The sequence below is a fragment of the Macaca fascicularis genome, chromosome 16 (assembly GCF_037993035.2).
Source record: "Macaca fascicularis isolate 582-1 chromosome 16, T2T-MFA8v1.1".
Classification (NCBI taxonomy): Eukaryota; Metazoa; Chordata; class Mammalia; order Primates; family Cercopithecidae; genus Macaca; species Macaca fascicularis.
The window spans coordinates 72,641,231-72,663,261 of record NC_088390.1 but is presented as its reverse complement, the minus strand read 5'-3'; the positions used below and the strand labels follow the sequence as shown (position 1 = coordinate 72,663,261).

The following is a 22,031-nucleotide window of genomic DNA, read 5'->3' as shown; positions in this document are numbered from 1 at the left end:
TACATTCACACACATGTACATACCATTATGTCTATATTCATTTCTTTATCTATTTTTATATATGCCCAATTTGTACTATCTCCATTTTCAATCCAACACCTCAAAGTTTATGCTAACTTTCCTTCTTTCCACATCGTTACCTCTCTTAGTCAGTGAGAAACCTGACCCCCATTATCCTCAATATATTTGCTTGTTTGCTCAATCCTCTATACGCAGCTAAGCTTGTGACACCATCACGCTGCCATTCTTACACAGATAAGTATGACTTTCCCCTTGAGGCCTTCCTTGTGACTTTTAGACTGAATTAGGATGAAAAGAAGGAGGAAGGGAGGAAGGGAGAAAAGGAGGAAAGGAGAAAGGGAGGGAGGAAGGAAGGAAGGAAGGAAGGAAGGGAGGAAGGGAGGGAGGAAGGGAGGGAGGGAGGGAGGGAGGGAAAAAAGGAGGGAAGGAAGGAGAAAGGAGGGAGGGAAGGAAAGAGAAGGGAGGGAGGGAGGCAAGTAGGAGGAAAGGAGTGTATTGTTTTCCAATTGAAGGATAATTAAGTAAATGCACAGATCTTAAATATTTGGCTTGATGGCTTTTGAAAATTGCATGTAGCCAAGTAACAACCACCTAAAATAGAATATAAACTATTTCGACACCCCCACCCCAAGTTTCCTAATGCAAGGGAGCCCATCCACCAGGAAACATCATTAAAAACCCTTCTTGTCCTCTCTCAATATCGAGCACTCAGTTTGTAGCTGTTGCTGAAAACATTCTCTTCTCAATTTTAACCTTTTCTCAAATTTTCTTTAACTGATGCCCAACTTGTTTGGTTTCTCTCTCCTTTTCCCCATCTATTTCAGATCTTACTACACAGAATGACTTGGCTCCTCCTGACTTCATTAGTTTTCTTTCTTCTTCACTAATCAAGGAGATTCTCCACAATAAAGCAGAACCTGGGAGTTTTCCAGAGAACAAGAATCTCCTTCCCCTTAGAAGGGCAAATAGGGAAGGACCTCTGTTATTTCACATTAGTGGCAACACACTCTTCTTATCATGGAACATAATGTTCATTAGGAGTGTAATTTAAGAATCATCTGCCTGACAGATGGAGATTTCTCAAGCTGATGTGTCTCAGAGAACTTTAGACCTATGGATATCAACCAAGATCACCCAAATGACAGCAAGCAGAGGTTATTTATTCAGAGCTTGCTACAGCAAGGGAGGCAGTCATTAACAGTTGTGTTTGGCAGAGACTCAAAGTCAGGCAGAGGAGTGGGAAAGCTTTATAACAGAAAAAAAGAAAGGCTTCGGGTGTGCTCCAGTATGGGGAGGATGGAGGGAAACTAACTAGAAGTGGAATGTCCATGTGATTGGTTAGAGAAATATGTTTGGATTTCTCTGGTTGGCCTTAAGTTGGGCCAACTGGTATAGAGGTTGTGGGTTTGACTTTCTAGACTCGTTGCTACAGATGTGTGGGTCAGAGATCTATTTTCACATATGGCCTGGCTATTGTCCATTTATATATCCACTTTTTTTTAGAGCAAACGATGTAGAAGAGAACTAGGGAATCAGAGACAACCCCCTTCCCGAACCCTCTCAAGCAACAACATCAGCATTGGCCCATTCTCTTATCCTACTCAAGTTTTTTTTTCTTCTTTGAGTCCCAAGTTGTTAATTTCATATCAACGTTCTAATTCCTGAAACAGATCTAGAAACCTGTCTAGACAGATCCAAGACATATTAAGAATGGATGAGCAGGACTTTGTGTTGATTTGACATGAGAGAAGATAGAGAATTCAAGGATAGCTCTAAGGTCCTAACTGGAGCTACAGGAGCTTGTGAGAGAGGATGTTGAACTCAGTTTTTAGGGAATGAAAGTTGTAAGTGCCTCCTGAAGACGTTCTTTATAATTATACATCTGAAAACTGGAACATCATTTTAGAGGTGGAGACAGAGAATGGAGAGTAGGTGTTTGTCCAAAGTTTATGTGCCAAGGCTGTGAGTGAAACAGGAGCTTCGATCTTTTGGTGTTCCAACTACAACATACACAAAACAAAAGATGGACAATGAGAAGTCCAGGCAACCCAGGAAACACCAAGTTTCTGTCAAAAGCGATAATGAACTGTTTTGTGCCATTAACGAAAACGTTATGAAGACAGAAACCATCTCCCAAAGATTTCATAACAGAGCCACGCAAAGGGAGAGTAAATGATTAAAAATGTGGGTCTCAGAGTTCCATTCAAATCATGCTACTTTATCTTCTATTTACAAAGATAAAAGTACACCAGAAAATGGTTAATGTTTAAGCGCTTTCATATTTGGCTCTGTCTTTTTAGCAGAGGAAAACCACTTCGGTGGTACCAGTGTGAATCATCCACAATGATTTCTCCAGTGCTCATCTTGTTCTCGAGTTTTCTCTGCCATGTTGCTATTGCAGGACGGAGTAAGTACTTTTTGCTTTTAAAAAAATAATTAATATATCCAATCCCCTAGTATATGTCAGGGGTCAATAATGATAACTAGGCCGGGCGTGGTTGCTCACGCCTGTAATCTCAGCACTTTGGGAGGCCAAGGCGGGTGGATCACCTGAGGTCAGGATGAGCCTGGCCATGGTGAAACACCGTCTCTACTAAAAACACAAAAATTAGCCGGGCATCATGGTGGGCGCCTGTAGTCCCAGCTACTCGGGAGTCTGAGGCGGGAGAATCGCTTGAACCCGGAAGGCGGAAGTTGCAGTGAGCCGAGGTCCCGCCATTGCACTCCAGCCTGGGCAACAAGAGTGAAACTCAGTCTAAAATAATAATAATAACAATAACTAAATTCTTTTTTTTTTCTTTTTTTTTTGAGACGGAGTCTCGCTCTGTCACGCAGGCTGGAGTGCAGTGGCGCGATCTCGGCTCACTGCAAGCTCCGCCTCCCGGGTTCCCGCCATTCTCCTGCCTCAGCCTCCCGAGTAGCTGGGACTGCAGGCGCCCGCCATGATGCCCGGCTAATTTTTGTATTTTTAGTGGAGACGGGGTTTCACCGTGTTAGCCAGGATCGTCTTGATCTCCTGACCTCGTGATCCACCCGCCTCGGCCTCCCAAAGTGCTGGGATTACAGGTGTGAGCCACCGCACCCGGCTGATAACTAAATTCTCTTTAGAGTGGGTGCTGGAGAGACTGGATTGAAACTGATTCTTTAATATTGCTATGTGTAAAGCTCCTCTGTAAGATATGTAGCCAACTTAAGCCTCAGCATACTGACTTGTAAAATGGGGGTAATTATAATACCTCCTTCAAATGGTTGTTGAGGGGATTAGATGAGATAGTGTATATGAGGTATTTGGCGTGGAACTCGGTATACTTATAATTGGTAACAGTGCACACATTTTTCATTTGTGGGCTTAGCTGAACTTTAAAATGCAAATAGAGATTTGTTAACCATCTGCTTTGTGTCCTCTTTCAGCCTGTCCCAAGCCAGATGATTTACCCTTTTCCATAGTGGTCCCATTAAAAACATTCTATGAGCCAGGAGAGGAGATTACGTATTCCTGCAAGCCGGGCTATGTGTCCCGGGGAGGGATGAGACGGTTTATCTGCCCTCTCACAGGAATGTGGCCCATCAACACTCTGAAATGTACACGTAAGTCAGCACCTTCTCTCACATTCTCTCCCCTCATTTGGATTCTGGGTATTTTGGGGGAATAAGCTACCTCATCGTGCTCAGAGTGCAGAGGGCCAGTAGACGTTGTAGAAAGGCAGGTTGGAGAGAAATGAGACGGTCTTGGGGAGTTTCTCTGTGCAAAGAGAGTAAGGGTAATAGGTGCTATTGATAGAAGAGGAGAAGATCATTGCCTGGAACTAGGGGAGGTTTAAAAATGAGATCTGGTGTGACAAAAGGAGAAACACTACAGAAGTTAAAAGACTGGTGGAGAGGCTTTGAAACGTCAACTGATGCCAAAGAGACATTTGGAAAAACAAAATTTGGGGAATCCTCATATCTTTGGACTTCACCTGAAAATGAAAGCAGACTTAATAGTTACTGAAATGAATACAAATTTCATCTACATTATGTATATATCATATTGTAATAAAATACAAGAAAGTATGTTAAATTACATCAATAATATAATGTAAAACATATAAATCTCACTATGGCTTTATTGTAAATGGTTGCTTTTATTTATTTCTCAGAACATGGTTCTATGATATCATGCTAGCATTATTCTTTACAGTTAAGTATCATGCAATCAACCAGATTGAATTTATGGTAAATTCAATTATATGTAGAAGTTAAGCAGTAAAAATAGATGTATGGACCTATCTGGGCTCTGGTGATTTTGGTTATACGAACAGGACCTTTGTCAAAGTTATGCATCTTCATGCAAGTTGATTTTACTATGCTATTTGTTTAAAGAGTCTAAACATAATTTTTAATAAAAAGCCACTTTAACATCATTAGGATAAATTTTTCTTTAAGTCAGGGCCAGGTGCGGTGGCTCATGCCTGTAATCCCAGCACTTTGGGAGGCTGAGGTGGGTGGAGCACCTGATGTCAGGAGTTCAAGACCAGCCTGGCCAACATGGTGAAACCCCGTCTCTACTAAAAATACAAAAATTAGCTGGACATGGTGGCACATGCCTGTAGTCCCGGCTAATCGTGAGGCTGAAGCAGAAGAATCACTTGAACCTGGGAGGCAGAGGTGGTAGTGGGCCAAGATTGTGCCACTACACTCCAGCCTGGGCAACAGAGTGAGACTCTGTTAAAAAAAAAAAAAAAATCAGCTATAACTCTGGAACACTTACAATGTAATTTTTAAAAAATTTTCCATGCATATATTTTTGCATTTTTGCAGAGAGTAATACAATTTTGTATTTTTCTATTTTCATCAGCATATCATAAAAATTATATCTCCACAAATTTCACAATTCATATTTTATTGGCTACATAATAGTTCAACTGTTGATTTGCCGTGATTAATTAAAACAGTCCCCTGATAGTGAACCCTTAGACTGTCCAATTTTTTTTTTTTTGGAGATGGAGTCTCACTGTGTTGCCCAGTGGAGTGGTGCCATCTTGGCTCACTGCAACCTCTGCCTCCTGGGTTCAAGTTATTCTTCTGCCTCAGCCTCCAGAGTAGCTGGGACTACAGGTGCCCACCATCACGCCTGGCTAACTTTTGTATTTTTAGTAGAGACGGGGTTTCACCGTGTTGGCCAGGCTGGTCTCAAATTCCTGACCTCAAGTGATCCACCCTCCTCCGCCTCCCAAAGTGCCGGGATTACAGGTGTGAGCCACTGCTCCCCGCCCATCCAAATTTCGTTATTAGGAGAAACAGTGTAATGAACACTTTGGCACGTAAATCACTTGTCTTATATTGAATTGCTTTCTTAGAATAGTTACCAGCAAAGTTATTGAACCAAAGGATGAAAATGAATTTATATGATTTATTTAATGAAAAATTTTATAAATAGAAATTTACCTGTTTTATTTTTTTTTAACCCAAACAAAAGTAACATTTTTAAAATCTTTATATCACAGCCAGAGTATGTCCTTTTGCTGGAATCTTAGAAAATGGAGCAGTACGCTATACAACTTTTGAATATCCCAACACCATCAATTTTTCTTGTAATACTGGGTAAGAATTTTCATGGAACTAAGCAGTTAACAGACTGAGCACATTTTTATATCCTTAAGCTAAACATCAGGACTGGTCCATATTTTGTTTTCAGCCTTTAGGTTGGACTTGCCACATGCAAATCGATTTTAGTCCTGCTTTTAATATCAGTAGCGTTGAGGGTGGGGTAAGGATTAGAGAACATAACGACTAATGAAATACGTAGTCACCACTGTATCTGATTCTTCTGCTCCTGATTAATTACCTATCAGAGGAGGTACATTAAAATAATTGAATCCGGATGATAATTCCATATGATCTCTGGGCCAAATCTTGGATAGGGTTAAAATACTTTAGGAATGAGACATGGGCTTTAGTTATGAGGCTAATTTGATTGACCAACCTGACAGTCTATAGAAGAGAATTCTATGGAGAAGGTTGGGAGTGTGACGATGGAGAATGCAATGCAGTACCACATCCCCAGGAAGCAATCACTTATGGTGGTTTTGACACACTGGGGGCTTTGCCACATTGCCCAGACTCAAACTCTTGGGCTCAAGTGATCCACCCATCTCGGCCTCCCAAAATGCTGGGATTACAGACTCATCTGGGAGCAAAAGGAGGCAATCACGTACGGTGGACACAGACTCGTAGGGAGCAAAGGCACCCCTGTGACATTATTGAGAGCGCATTGGCTGTCCATTAGGGTAAGTTTCTACTGGGATTGGAGGTTAAGGAATACTACATATGAGAGAGAAATACACACCTTTCATCTGAAACACCAGTTTACCAATGGGTCTGGTAACAAATGACTTTAAAAAACTGGCTTCAAAGACAGAATGTTACATTTTCTTTTTCTTTCTTTCTTTCTTTCTTTCTTTCTTTCTTTCTTTCTTTCTTTCTTTCTTTCTTTCTTTCTTTCTTTCTTTCTTTCTTTCTTTCTTTCTCTTTCTTTTTCTTTCTTTCTGTCTCTCTCTCTCTCCCCTCCCTCCCTCCCTCTCTCTCTCTCTCTCTTTCTCTCTCTCTCTCTCTTTCTCTCTTTCTCTCTTTCTCTCTTTCTCTCTCTCTCTCTCTCTCTTTCTCTCTTTCTCTCTTTCTTTCTTTCTTTTTCTTTCTCCTCTTTTTTCCTTTCTTTTTGCTCTGTCGCCCAGGCTGGAATGTAGTGGCTCGATCTTGGCTCACTGCAACCTCTGCCTGCTGGGTTCAAGCAATTCTCCTGCCTCAGCCTCCCCAGTAGCTGGGATTATAGGCGTCCACCACCACACCCAGCTAATTTTTGTATTTTTAGTAGAGACGGGGTTTCACCATCTTTGCCAGGCTGGTCTAGAACTCCTGACCTTGTGATCCACTCACCTCACACTCCCAAAGTGCTGGGATTACAAGTGTGAGCCACCACGGCATCCTGCCTCTTTTCCCTTCCCTCCTTTCTTCCTTCCCTCCTTCCCTCCTTCCTTCCTTCCTTTCTTCCTTCCTTCCACCTTTCTTTCCTTACTTTCTTTCCCTTTCTTCCTTCCTTCCTCCCTCCCTTCCTTCCTTCCTCCCTCCCTTCTTTCCTTCCTTCCTTCCACCTTTCTCACTTTCTTTCCCTTTCTTTCTTTCCTTCCTTCCTTCCTTCCTTCCTTCCTTCCTTCCTTCCTTCCTTCCTTCCTTTCTTTCTTTCTTTCTTTCTTTCTTTCTCTCTCTCTCTCTCTCTTTCCTTCCTTCCTTCCTTCCTTCTTCCTTCCTTCCTTTTTTTTTTTTTTTTTTTTAACAGGATCTTGCTCTGTCGCTCAGGCTAGATAGAGTGCAGTTGCATAACCATGGCTCACTGCAGCCTCGACCTCCTGGGTTGAATCCTTTTGAATCCTTCCTTCTACCTCTACCTCTCGAGTAGCTGGGACTATAGGCACACACCACCATGACCTGGTGACTTTTGTAGAAACTGGGGCTTTGCCACATTGCCCAGACTCAAACTCTTGGGCTCAAGTGATCCGCCCATCTTGGCCTCCCAAAGTGCTGGGATTACAGGCATCAGCCAAAGTACCCAGTCAGAATGTTATATTTTCATTGCAAATAGACTACAATTGTTTTTATTCACTGGTGTCAGTAGACTGTAAGAAAATGAACAGTGAAGATTACTCAGTTTGGTTCACTTTTGTCATCCTGAAAAAGAGATGGTTCTTTGCTTTATATAAGAAGCAGTAATCTTGGCCAACTCTCTAAAGATGAGGGACTTAGGGATTTGGCTTCTCCACTCACCAGCTGTGGAACCCTGTAGTGATTCACCTGCATCATTGGTTGGGAGACTCCATGAGCCATAGATGAGTGCTAAGATCGTCAGGAAGAGAGCATTACACAATGGAAAAGAAGTCAATAGCATTAATATGAAGCAATGCTCAATGGAGAAGATATTTGAGATGTCAGTGATGGATTATTTTACTCCTTGATAGATTGAATTTTCCTTTTGCAGGTTTTATCTGAATGGCGCTAATTCTGCCAAGTGCACTGAGGAAGGACAATGGAGCCCAGGGATTCCTGTCTGTGCTCGTAAGTCTATGGGGAGGGTGATCAGCTGGTTTGCCCAGAACCTTCCTGGTTTTAGCACTGAAAGTCTCACATCTGCAGCCTCTTCAGTCGCAGCTCAATGAGATGAATGGTCACCCTTGTGGGGGATATTCGTCCTGGTATCTTGCTGTAGAAGATGAAACAACCACTTTGGAATGACAGAAGGGAAGCATTTTATGCATAAACACATTCTGTATTCTCTACCTGGTGGTCATTACTCTATCCAAGCCAGTTTTTGCTGGGTGTGTTGACTCCAATGCTCTCATAGTGCTTTGGAAGAGGCTTGGATATGTGTGGCATTGGTCTATCAGGGACTGTCACCACTTAACTAAGGGAACTTCTGCAAACAGTGAGATCAAACAAACATCTTCCTCCCACTCTGGAACTTCATTCATTTATTCACTTATTCAGGAAACACGAATTGAGGATCTACTGTATGCTGGATCCTCTTGTTAGCACTGAGGCTGCAAGGACAAAGGAGACAGCTCTGCCTTCAGAGAGTAAGCCTAGTGACAAGCGAGACGCAGAGGAAAGTCACCCTCACAGTAAGCTAAGAGCCCATCAAAGGGGCTTGCATTCTAGGAGCTGACTGGCATTCTTCTAAAAAGCAGTGATGTTTTTTCAGAGGACCCTCAGCCAAGCTGTCAGAGTCATCTCTGGGCTTTGCTTATGTAGGGAAGGACATTCTTATGTTCCCCAACTTGTGATTTATACATCTTTGACCAGGAGACCCAGGCATTACAATACTAGTTATAGTTCTTCAACATGTCAGTACGTCTGTCCTTAGCAAAAGCAAGTGGAGGCTGGGTGCAGTGGCTCATGCCTGTAATCCCAGCACTTTGGGAGTTCGAGGAGGGTGGATCACCTGAGGTCAGGAGTTCAAGACCAGCCTGACCAACATGGAGATACTCTGTCTCTACTAAAAAATATAAAATTAACTGGGCGTGGTGGCACATGCCTGTAATCCCAGCCAGTTGGGAGGCTGAGGCAAGAGAATCACTTGAACCCAGAAGGCAGAGGTTGTGGTGGTGAACCCAGATCGCGCCATTGCACTCCAGCCTGGGCAACAAGAGTGAAACAACTCCTCCTCCTCAAAAAACAAACAAACATACAAACAAACAAGTGGAAAGTAAAGCAATTTCAAATAAATAATTGTTTACGAAAACCTGAACAAACAAAAACGAAAGTTTTTAAGGGATACATTAAGTAAAAATTTTCACTCAGCAGTAGGAATCACCATGGTTCCTATAGTTTTCATTTAAAACAGATTTATACTGATTATGTAAATTTGCTTCTTTATTTAGAGACAGGGTCTTGCTCAGTTGCCCAGGGTGGAGTGCAGTTGTGTGATCACAGCTCACTGTAACTTCGAACTCATGGGGCCAAGTGATCCTTTCAGTCTCCTGAGCAGCTGAAATTGTAGATGAGCACCACCAGATCTGGCTAATTTAAAAAAATTTTTGTGGAAACAGGGTCTTGCTTTGTTGCCCAGACTGGTCTTGAACTCTGGGTTTCAAGCAACCTTCCTGCCTCAGCCTCTCAGAGCTCTGGATGACAGGCGTGAGCCACGGTGCCTAGCCATAAACTAACTTTCCAAAAGGGTTATAGAGAGAAAGACTACTTTAGCTTTAATCTAATGTAAATGAGTATTTCTCATACTTGAATGTACATATGAATCTTCTGGGCATCTTGTTAAAATATAGATTCTGATTCAGGCACCTGTGGTGGGGTCTGAGCTTCTGTATTTCTAACAAGTTATCTTCCCAGGCTATGCCTGTGCTGCTAGCCCCTGGACCACACTTTGAGCAGCAGGGATCCAGAGAATTCAAAGTAAATCATATTTTGGTCAACACCATCTTCTTTCATGCTAGTATAACTTGCTGAAGCTCCATAGTACTCAGGTCAGGGTGACAAGCCACTACTATCTCTCTGGGTTCCTGAAGCTACTTGGGTAAGCTCCATCCATACCAAGAGTCCAAAAGCAGGGAGGTATTCAAGAGAAACAGACTGAACTGGTAATGGAATTCATTCCCAAACAACTATGTACAAAGTTGCTGTCATCAGCCATTATTTTAGGATGGTCCCTCAGCACTGAGGGACAAATTCTGCCTTCCAGAAGCATCTTCCAAGGTAGTATTTGAATAAAAGATTTTATAAAACCTAACCTTTGCGTTGTTGCAAAAGACAAATTATTGGTGGCAAGACTTAAATTTCCTTAATTTTTTGGTGTTTTGACTGGTTTGGACATCTGATTTGAGGGTCATATTTTCTTTTCTTTTTTCTTTATTTTTCTTTCTTTCTTTCTTTTTTTTCTGAGACAGAGTCTCTCTTTGTTTCCCAGGCTGGAGTGCAGTGGTGCGATTTTGGCTCACTGCAACCTCAGCCTCCCAGGTTCAAGTGATTCTCCTGCCTCAGCCTCTGGAGTAGCTGGGACCACAGGCACACACCTCCATGCCTGGCTCATTTTTGTATTTCTGGTAGAGGCAGGGTTTCACCATGTTGGCCAGGCTGGTCTGAAATTCCTGACCTCAAGTGATCTGCCCGCCTCAGCCTCCCAAAGTGTTGGGATTAAAGGCGTGAGCTGCCGTGCCTGGCAGGTCATGTTTTCCTATTACACATCCACAATTGACTATTTTTACCCTGGTAATTTGATCAGTTTGCATTTTCTCAAGTTTATCCTTAGAGTTTTTTTTTTTCTTTATGGAAAGAGTATATTTAAAAGCCTTAACTATTTTCATAGAAATGATAGTTCTTTCTTTTCCTAGCCATCACCTGCCCTCCACCATCCGTACCTATGTTTGCAACACTTCGTGTTTATAAGCCATCAGCTGGAAACAATTCGTTCTATCAGGACACAGCAGTTTTTGAATGTTTGCCACAACATGCGATGTTTGGAAATGATACAATTACCTGCACAACCCATGGAAATTGGACTAAATTACCAGAATGCAGGGGTAAGTGCAATAAGACAAAATATGTATGGTAGGGCAAGATCCCATTTGTGAAAGGTATTGAAAATTCTGACTCTCATGGAATGTTTCCAATGAACTCATTCAACGGCTGTTTGTTGAGCATCTACCATATGCCAGGCAGTGTGCTGGGCACTGGGGATTCCAGGTGAATGAGACCTGGCTTCTGACCCAAGGGAATTACAAATAATGCAGTTAACTGTCTGGAGCTGCCTGGGACAGCTTCCCATAGGTGGTGACCTTTGAAATAGGCCTTGGAGGAGGAGTAGAGAATGAGGAGAAGGCATACCTCACATGGGGGAGGCACGAAAGGCAGGATGTCTCCGTGGACAGCTGAACATTTCAGCGAGTCTGGTAAAGTTCTTTTCTGGGTGAAGTTCGTGGGTTAAATTGGAGAGTCCTAAGAGATGAAGGTAATGCCTGGGTTGCAGTCTGATTGTTATACATTTTAAAAATCTCTACTCAAGTTTAAGAATCACAGACATATTTGATTTTTAAGAAATTATGGAAATTCTTTCTCCTTTAACTTGACCTGTCATTACTATCTTTAAGTTTGTCAGTTGCATAACAGATAAATTACAGAGTTTATCATGTGCATAAAGAGTTTTTTTTGGTTGTTTGTTTTGTTTTGTTTATTTTTGAGATAGAGTCTCACTCTGTCACCCAGGCTGGAGTGTAGTGGGGCAATTTTGGCTCACTGCGACCTCCACCTCCTAGGTTCAAGCGATTCTCATGCCTCAGCCTCCCGAGTAGCTGGGACTACAGGTGCCCGCCACCACTCCCGGCTAATTTTTGTATTTTTAGTAGAGATGGAGTTTCACCCTGATCATCAGGCTGGTCTGAAATGCCTGACCTCAAGTGATCTGCCTGTGTTGGCCCCTCAAAGTACTGGGATTACGGGTGTGAACCCCTGCTCCCGGCCAAGAGTTATTCTCATGACTATTAACTTATCCAGTGGTAGATATTACAGATATCCAGTGAATGAGTCAAAACATAAGTGATTTTCAGCATGGAGAAGCTACCAACAACAGTAGTAACTTGCACCCTTCTGGGCACTCAACTATGGGCCAGGCACTGGTCTCCTGCTACATATGTGTCATCTGACTTTATTCTCCCAAATCCTAAAAAGTAGGTTCCTTTTTTTTTTTTTTTTTCAGTATTTCACCTAGACGTATCAACTGTTAATATGTTGTGACATTTTTCTCTCTGTTTCTCCATAGAAAGATCCTTTTTATTTCTTGCATCATCTGAAAATAAGTTGTATATATTATGACACTTGCCCATAAAGACTTCGGCATGAATATACTAAGAACAAGGACATTTTATATCATCACTTAATATGTTTTGGATTATTAACAATAATAATCCAAACAATTCTGATAACATAAACAATTAACAACAATATCATGCAACATTTATCTCAGATGCAAATTTTCCCAGTTGACCCAGAAGTATCTCTTATACATGAATTTTGTTTTATGCAGGATCTAATCAAGAATCACATCTTTAGTTGTCATGTCTCTCTAGTCTCCTATAATAATTATTATTATTATTTTGAAATGCTGTCTCGCTCTGTCACCCAGGCTGGAGTGCAGTGGTGCGATTTCGGCTCACTGCAACCTCTACTTTCCAGGTTCGAGCAATTCTCCTGCCTCAGCCTCCCACGTAGCTGGGATTATAGGTGCCTGCCATCACGCCCAGCTAATTTTTTTATTTTTCGTAGAGATGGGTTTCACCATGTTGGCCAGGCTGGTCTCAAAATCCTGAACTAAAATGATCCACCCGCCTTGGACTCCCAAACTGCTGGGATTACAGGTGTGAGCCTAGTCTTCTGTAATTAAGAATAAGCCCTTGTGTCTTTTGTTGTCTTTCATTGACATTTTTGAAGAGTACAGGCTAGTTGTCTTTTAGAATGTTCTGTAATGTGAACTTGATTGGTTATTACCTCATGATTAGATTCATGTTAAATATTATTGTTAAGAATACATTCTGTACTTTGGGAGGCCGAGGCAGGTCAGGTGGATCACGGGGTCAGGAGTTCGAGACCAGCCTGGCCAATATGGTGAAACCCTCCCTGTCTGTACTAAAAATAGAAAAATTAGCCGGGCGTGGTGGTGGGCGCCTGTAATCCCAGCTGCTCAAGAGGCTGAGGCAGGGGAATCACTGGAACCCAGGAGGCGGAGGTTGCAGTGAGCTGAGATTGTGCCACTGCACTCCAGCCTGGGTGACAGAGTGCGACTCCATCTCAAAAAAAAAAAAAAAAAAAGAATACATTCTGTCGCATCAGGACATCAGGAGGCACATAGTGTCAGCTGTTTCACCATTGGCCATGCTTAGCTTGATCCTTAGGTGAGGTGCCCTAGATCATCTTTTGGTAAAGGCACTGCTTTTTCCTTGGAATTAGTAAGCAACCTGTGGGTGATGCTTTGAAACCATGCGAATATCCACTGTTGGGCAGTCATCGTAGAATCCAACGGTGATCCTTGAATCTGTCAATTATGACATTGGTGGCTGAAAATGGTGACTTTCTAATTCTATCTTTCCTTCTACATTTATTCACCGGCTTCCCTCTATAGAGAAGAGCTTTCCCTCCATCCACCATTTTTTAGTATTATTATAGACACATGGATTCTTTTTTTTTTTCTTTTTTTGAGTCTCACTCTGTTGCCCAGGCTGGAGTGTAATGGTGCAATCTCAGCTCACTGCAACCTTCACCCCCAGGGTTTGAGTGATTCTCCTGCCTCAGCCTCCTGAGTAGCTGGGATTACAGGCGCATGCCACCACACCCGGCTAATTTTTGTTAGTAGAGATGGAATTTTGTCATGTTGGCCAGGCTGGTCTCTAACTCCTGACCTCAAGTGATGCATCTACCTCAGCCTCCCAAAGTGCTGGGATTACCGAAGTGAGCCACTGTGCCTGGCCACATGAATTCTTTTTTATTTAATGTGTGGCAGAACCAAAATTGAGCCAAGCAGTCTGACTCTGGAGTTTGTACGCTTAATTACCTCCTTAAACTACCTCTGAGAATATTGTGCTCCTGGCTCCAGCTTTGCTTTTCTCGCACTGCAGCTCATAAGGATGTGGGTTTGGGCCTCTACTGTTGAAGATCTTAAGGAGGCCAGGAAGCAGCACCATTTTTCTCTGACATATTTCATGATGGCTTCTTGCATACTCTGAATTGAATAACAATAAGATTTACTATTTTAAAGCCAAATAATGGTGTACTAAGTGTGTATGGGGGGAGGGTTCAGTCTTTACATTTTAATTTTATGGTTTGTTAGAAATAGACTTTGCTTTTCTTCTTTCAAACCCACCATCTTAGACTGTGTAAAGATGACGTTTGCAGTAAATAATACCTTATGATTATATGTGAAAACCCGGAGAACTTAGTGAAGTCTCATTAATTTACTTTCAAAGTGTGGTTGTTTCTTTTTTAATATCCAGGGTACCATGAATATAAGAGGAATGGGGACAGAATTAAGCACAAGGTAACTATAAGTTGCTTCCAGTTGCAGGAACACCCAGTGATTCAGTGGTGTGACAGAGACAAGAATGTGACTATTTCATGACTATTGGATAGCACTACTATTTATTACTAATATGTCTTATTGAATAAATGTTTTAGAAGTAAAATGCCCATTCCCATTAAGACCAGACAATGGATTTGTGAACTATCCTGCAAAACCAGTACTTTATTACAAGGATAAAGCCACATTTGGCTGCCATGATGGATATTCCCTGGATGGCCCAGAAGAAATAGAATGTACCAAACTGGGAAACTGGTCTGCCATGCCAAGTTGTAAAGGTATGGAAATATAGGCAAGGTCCTATAAGATCTCTGAATTGATACAGTGGGTCACCTTTACTTGCTATTTTCTTGTTCCAATACTTTTCCACTTGTTGCTCAGACTTGCTAGGAAACTGCTGGCAGGTGACTTCAGGACTCACATGTACCTGGGGAAGCCTCATGCTTAGGAAGCATGCTTGACTTTAAACAGGATGAAATAAACAGATCCTTTGTAAGCATTGGTGATATGGTGGGAGATCGTGTGGGCTTTCTTTTTTTTTTTTTTTTTTTTTGAGACGGAGTCTCACTCTGTCACCCAGCCTGGAGTGCAGTGGCGCAATCTCGGCTCACTGCAAGCTCCGCCTCCCGGTTTCATGCCATTCTCCTGCCTCAGCCTCCCGAGTAGCTGGGACTCCAGGCACCCGACACCTCGCCTGGCTAGTTTTTCGTATTTTTTAGTAGAGACGGGGTTTTACCGTGTTAGCCAGGATGATTTTGATCTCCTGACCTCGTGATCCGCCCGTCTCGGCCTCCCAAAGTGCTGGGATTACAGGCTTGAGCCACTGCGCCCGGCCAATGTGGGCTTTCTTTATTTGCTTTTAAGTCTTTGCCTCTGAGCATCTTTTATTTATTTATTTATTTATTTGAGATGGAGTCTTGTTCTGTCACCCAGGCTGGAATGCATTGGCACAATCTCGGCTCACTGCAACCTCTGCCTCCCAGGTTCAGGCGATTCTCCTACCTCGGCCTCCCGAGTAGCTGGGATTACAGGTGCCCACCACCACGCCTGGCTAATTTTTGTATTTTTAATAGAGACGGGGCTTTGCCATGTTGGCCAGGCTGATTTTGAAGTCCTGACCTCAGGTGAACTCCTGACCTGCCTCAGCTTCTATAGAGAAGAGCTTTTCTTCTGTCCACCATTTTTTAGTATTATTGTAGACACATGGATTCTTTTTTTTTTTTTTTTTTTTTTTTTTTTTTTTTTTGAGACGGAGTCTCACTCTGTTGCCTAGCTGGAGTGTAATGGTGGAATCTCAGTTCACTGCAGCCTTCACCTCCCAGGTTCGAGTGATTACAGATGTGAGCCACCATGCCCACCTCTTTTTGTGCTCTGCCTAGCCAAGGCTCTTCTCATTGCAAAAACCAACCACACATTCGAGTTCAAGGAAATTGGGGATATTATAAGGAGGCAACAGGCAAGTCGATCACGTGGGTATTGAAGATGAGGAAATGAAATACAACTGATACTCTTGAAGATTGGAACTGAAAGGCAGGAACTATTCCTACTTTTTCCATATCTCAATGTCCTCTCCCATCTCTGTCTCTCTGCTTATTCATCTTGAACATGGCTTGATATACACCAGACCCTCTCAGTTAAAGGATTCATCACCAACTGGCATCTTTTCCTGGAGATGCTGGTTCCTTTTGAGTTAGGTGTCTACCTTTGATCCCATTAGTGTCATGCTTAAGCAAAGAACAGCCTAGCATTAGAACTCTGCTCAGGTCGCTATGGGCTGGACAGTTTAAGCAGAAAGAGGAACTCTGGGGCAGCAGGCAAGATGACAAATAACTAGCATCTTAGGTTATAGTTCCATAGAAGCAGAGCCTGAGACAGGGATTTGAATACGGTTGATTTAGTGAGTGTCTCAGGAGAAGAAAGAGTGAGGCAGATTTGAGAAGGTAAGGCACCGGTTCTCAAACTTCGCTGTGGATCAGCAACACCTGGAAGGCTTGTTTTTTTTGTTTTTGTTTTTTTTTTTTTTGTTTTTTGAGACGGAGTCTCACGCTGTTGCCCAGGCTGGAGTGCAGTGGTGCGATCTCGGCTCACTGCAAGCTCCGCCTCCCAGGTTCCCGCCATTCTCCTGCCTCAGCCTCCTGAGTAGCTGGGACTACAGGCGCCCGCCACCGCGCCCGGCTAATTTTTTGTATTTTTAGTAGACACGGGGTTTCACTGTGGTCTCGATCTCCTGACCTTGTGATCCGCCCGCCTCGGCCTCCCAAAGTGCTGGGATTACAGGCTTGAGCCACCGCGCCCGGCCTGGAAGGCTTGTTTTAACACAGGATTTTTGAGCTCCACTCTCAGAGTTTCTGATTTGGTAGATCTGGGAGGGGGCCTGAATATTTGCATTTATGCCAAGTTCCCTGGTGATGCTAATGCTGCCAAGCCAGGAAGAATTGTGGTCTCTGCTAAAATGAGGTTCAGTTTGATCCCACTGAGCTCTGGAGTGTGAATTCCACCCTTGAGTTAATCCCACTGAAACCCAAGGGGACCTGTTTTTTTTGAGACGGAGTCCCGCTCTGTCGCCCAGGCTGGAGTGCTGTGGCCCGATCTCGGCTCACTGCAAGCTCCGCCCCCCGGGCTCACGCCATTCTCCTGCCTCAGCCTGCCGAGTAGCTGGGACTACAGGCGCCCGCCACCTCGCCCGGCTAATTTTCTGTATTTTTAGTAGAGATGAGGTTTCACCATGTTAGCCAGGATGGTCTTGATCTGCTGACCTTGTGATCCGCCTGCCTCGGCCTCCCAAAGTGCTGGGATTACAGGCGAGAGGCACCGCGCCCGGCCAAGGGACCTGTTTTTCATATTTCCTCGTCAGTCATTGGCTTTGAGCTGCTCCCTTCCCTGACCCTGAGGGTGGCGATGGGGGTGGTTTGCACAACTTCCAGGGAGAGGTGGCTTCCCTATGGCTGAAGGCAATTTTTCAGCGTATTTATGAGCTGTTATCAGCCAACACTTGCAGTGGCTGGTTAGTGGATAGATGCACCTGCTTAATGAATGCAATCCGAGAGGGCAGTGTAGGCTTACATGAAATGTCAATATCTGTTAGAAGTTTTTTGGTTTTTTTTTCCCACTGAAATGAAGGCTCTGATGCTTCTGTTCTGACCTTCTGTGGCTACTGTAGGGGAAGAGAAGGCCATCCTGGAAGCTGTGAGTAATGGTTCTATTGATAGAGAACTACAATTAGCAATCATATTACCATTACTTACTATGTACATTCTTGGATTTTTCTTGCCTTGACCAATTTGTGTAGGTGTACTCATCTACTGTTTCAAATGCTAAACTCTCTTTCAGAAAGATTTCCTGAACTCTTTTTTTTTTTTTTTTTTTTTGAGACGGAGTCTCGCTCTGCCACCCAGGCTGGAGTGCAGTGGCCGGATCTCAGCTCACTGCAAGCTCCGCCTCCCGAGTTCACGTCATTCTCCTGCCTCAGCCTCCCGAGTAGCTGGGACTACAGGCGCCCGCCACCTCGCCCGGCTAGTTTTTTGTATTTTTTAGTAGAGACGGGGTTTCACCGTGTCAGCCAGGATGGTCTCGATCTCCTGACCTCGTGATCCGCCCGTCTTGGCCTCCCAAAGTGCTGGGATTACAGGCTTGAGCCACCGCGCCCGGCCTTCCTGAACTCTTAAGTCCTGATTACAAGTATTCTCTCTTTCAGCATCTTGTAAAGTACCTGTGAAAAAGGCCACTGTGGTGTACCAAGGAGAGAGAGTAAAGATTCAGGAAAAATTTAAGAATGGAATGCTGCATGGTGATAAAGTTTCTTTCTTCTGCAAAAATAAGGAAAAGAAGTGTAGCTATACAGAGGATGCCCAGTGTATAGACGGCACTATTGAAGTCCCCAAATGCTTCAAGGGTAAGTCTACATTGGAATGTTTAGCTAGGCCTCCCACTTGCCCCTCATCATAATCAGAGCCTTGTTATATAATGATTGTCAAAAACCAGATGAGGCCAGGCATGGTGGCTCACGCCTGTAATCCCAGCACTTTGGGAGGCTGAGCGGGGTGGATCACCTGAGGTCAGGAGTTTGAGAGCAGCCTGGCCAAAATGGTGAAACCCTGTCTCTATTAAAAATACAAAAATTAGTTGGTGTGGTGCCGGGCATCAGTAATCCCAGCTACTCAGGGGACTGAGACAGGAGAAACGCTTGCACCTGAGAGGCAGAGGTTGCAGTGAGCCAAGATCGCATCATTGCACTCCAGCCTGGGCAATACAATGAAACTCTGTCTCAAAACAAAAACACAAACAAACAAACAAATGAACAAAAAACAGATGAATTTGGCCACTGGATTTTTAAAAAGGGGGGTGAGAGGGAGAAACAATGATATGAAGCAGTGAGCTCCAGATGGTGTCCCCACTTGAATTTTCCTTTCCAATTCTTTTTTTTTTTTTGAGACGGGGTCTCACTCTGTCGCCCAGGCTGGAGTGCAGTGGTGCGATCTCTGCTCACTGCAAGCTCCGCCTCCCGGGTTCACGCTATTCTCCTGCCTCAGTCTCCTGAGTAGCTGGGACTACAGGCACCTGCCAGCATGCCCGGCTAATTTTTTTGTATTTTTAGTAGAGACGGGGTTTCACCCTGTTAGCCAGGATGGTCTCGATTTCCTGACCTCGTGATTCGCCTGCCTTGGCCTCCCAAAGTGCTGGGATTACAAGCATGAGCAACCGCGCCTGGCCTTTTTAAAATTATTATTATTATTATTGAGACAGGGTCTCACCGTCACCCAGGCTGAAGTGCAGTGGTGTGATCACATCTCATTGCAGCCTTGACTTTCTGGGCTCAAGTGATCCTTTCACCTCAGCCTTCTGAGTAGCTGGGATTACATGCACACACCACCGTGTCCGGCTATTTTTTAATATTTTTATTAGAGAAGAGATTACGCCATGTTGCCAAGGCTGGTTTTGAACCCTTGAACTCAAGCAATCCACCTGTCTCAGGCTCCCAAAGTGCTGGAATTACAGGCGTGAGCTACGTGCCCAGCCTCTTTTCCAATTCTTTTCTGTAAAACTCAGGGTTGTGGTTTTATTCAATGAATGCTGAGGTGAATTACGCCATCTTGTGTAATTCCAAGTTGAGCTTGAATAGTAACGAACCAAATATTGAATAATAAAAATATCTACCTCATCTTGGTCCCACATTATAAAGAATTCACCCCAAGTTACAAAACAACTCATGGCAGTGATAATTGGTCTAAAGATCTAATATATCCCCCTTTCTCCAGCAATTCCTAGAGTTTGAAAAGTATCCATTAGAGCAAAATGTCCATTAGAGCAAAATATTTTAAGGAAGATGATACCAGGTTTGTGTGAGGTAAAGAAGTGTGTAATGGCCAGCATTTAGAGCTGCTAACCTTTTAAGGTTTCAGATTTAGGGTTTAAATGTCTTTGATGCCAGGAAGTAAGAACCAGCCAGAGGCTGAAGCTGTTGTTGGCTCTAGGTTTAGAAATCTTTCAAAAACATTGACAATCTTGTTTTAGCAGCTGGGAGAGGACAGTAGGGAGCAGACAAAGCTAAGAAGAGAGGAGTCTGAGAAGTGTTCAGCTAGTGGGAGAGAAGGGAACGATAACTGATTAAAAATACCCACCTCATGGGGTTGGTTTGATTATTAGAAATATGCATGACATGGAGGAACATAATTTTAATTACAAATAGTTAGAAATGCACTGAATAAATTGCCGTTGTTCAAAAGACAGCAGAGCCCCGGCAAGATGTTACATACAAAACATGGCAAAATACAATAAGCTTAAATAAAAATCAGTAGAAAAAATACGAGAAAAGAATAATTGAAAAAGTCTTAGCTTTACTGATATATTTCTTCAGGGTCTTCTCCCTTATGGTCTTTAGACAGATGCAGTACTATAAAGGGCTGATACAGTTTTTTTCCCCTTTAATCTTGACTGTTATAGAAAAGTCTTCACTGTATATAGAACCTTTAATTTTATCTCTTGAAAATGAGGGTCTTGGCCGGGTGCAGTGGCTCACACCTGTAATCCCAGCACTTCGGGAGGCCGAGGCGGGCAGATCACTTGAGGTCAGGAGGCCAGCCTGGCCAACATGGTGAAACCCGGTCTCCACTAAAAATACAAAGATTAGCCAGGCGTGGTGGCATGTGCCTGTAGTCCCAGCTACTCAGGAGGTTGAGACAGGAGAATCGCTTGAACCTGGGAGGCAGAGGTTGCAGTGAGCTGAGATTGTGCCATTGCACTCCAGCCTGGGCGACAGGGCGAGACTCTATCTTAAAAAAAAAAAAGAAAGAAAAGAAAAAGAAAAAGAAAATGAGGGTCTTATCATTTCCCTAATGTTTTCTCCCATCACTTAAACCTCACACTAAATGATTTCATTCACGTAATCACATGTATTCTATATACTTGTAAAATGTATTTGGTTTGGCTTAGCTATTTACCACATTTAGGAAATGATTGTTTCTCTTAGAATGTTTATCTTTTTCTCCCCCAACAGAACACAGTTCTCTGGCTTTTTGGAAAACTGATGCATCCGATGTAAAGCCATGCTAAAGTGGTTTTCAGATTCCACATAAAATGTCACACTTGTATCTTGTTCATCCAAGGAACCTAATGGAAATTAAAAAATAAAGCTACTGAATTTATTGCCTCAGCCATTGCAGTGTTACTCTTCACGGTAGCGTACTTTTAGTTATGTCATCTGGTTAAGAAATGCAAATATTTGGAACATCATCATTTTATGGCTGTGAAATTGACAGTATAAACGATTGTCTAGGTATCCCACTTTTCCTGTGTGTAGTCCTGTTCTCGGCTGGGCGCGGTGGCTCACGCCTGTAATCCCAGCACTTTGGGAGGCGGAGGTGGGCGGATCACCTGAGGTCAGGAGTCCGAGACCAGCCTGGGCAACATGGTGAAACCCTGTCTCTACAGAAAATACAAAAATTAGCTGGGCATGGTAATGTGGGCCTGTAATCCCAGCTACTCAGGAGACCGAGGCAGGAGAATTGCTTGAACCTGGGAGGTGGAGGTTGCAGTGAGCCGAGATTGTGCCACCACATTCCAGCCTGGGCAATAGAGTGAGACTCCATCTCAATAAATACATAAATAAACAAGTAAATAAATCCTACTCTCAAGCACTTTCAAAGGTGTAAAACACCTTTAATACAATATTTTTCATAGAATGGGCCACAGACCCCCTACCCCATTACTATGACCTATCTGCTTATTCCAAAGAACAAGTGTTGTGCCCCAGAATTGTTAAGAATGACCCAGAATTCTGCATTTATGACAAAGTTTCCAGATAGTTCTTGTGCATCTTCAAGTTTGCCATACAGAAGTAAGCATGGACTTCCAGGTCAATAGGACTGAATTTGCATCCTTGATGCTGGGTTTACATAGTGCCAAAAAATTT

General features: G+C 43.2%; 1 protein-coding gene across 1 annotated transcript; it reads left to right on the top strand.

Annotated features, from left to right (window-relative positions):
* Window positions 1-2,344: 2,344 nt before the first annotated feature.
* APOH (apolipoprotein H) lies at window positions 2,345-21,272 on the top strand. The gene is made up of 8 exons (XM_045374544.1): window positions 2,345-2,428; window positions 3,433-3,609; window positions 5,508-5,604; window positions 8,033-8,109; window positions 10,893-11,081; window positions 14,722-14,901; window positions 18,318-18,515; window positions 21,117-21,272. The coding sequence occupies exons 1-8, from the start codon at window positions 2,365-2,367 to the stop codon at window positions 21,170-21,172; spliced, it is 1,038 nt and encodes a 345-aa protein (XP_045230479.1). The 5' UTR covers window positions 2,345-2,364; the 3' UTR covers window positions 21,173-21,272.
* The last annotated feature ends 759 nt before the right edge of the window (window positions 21,273-22,031 follow it).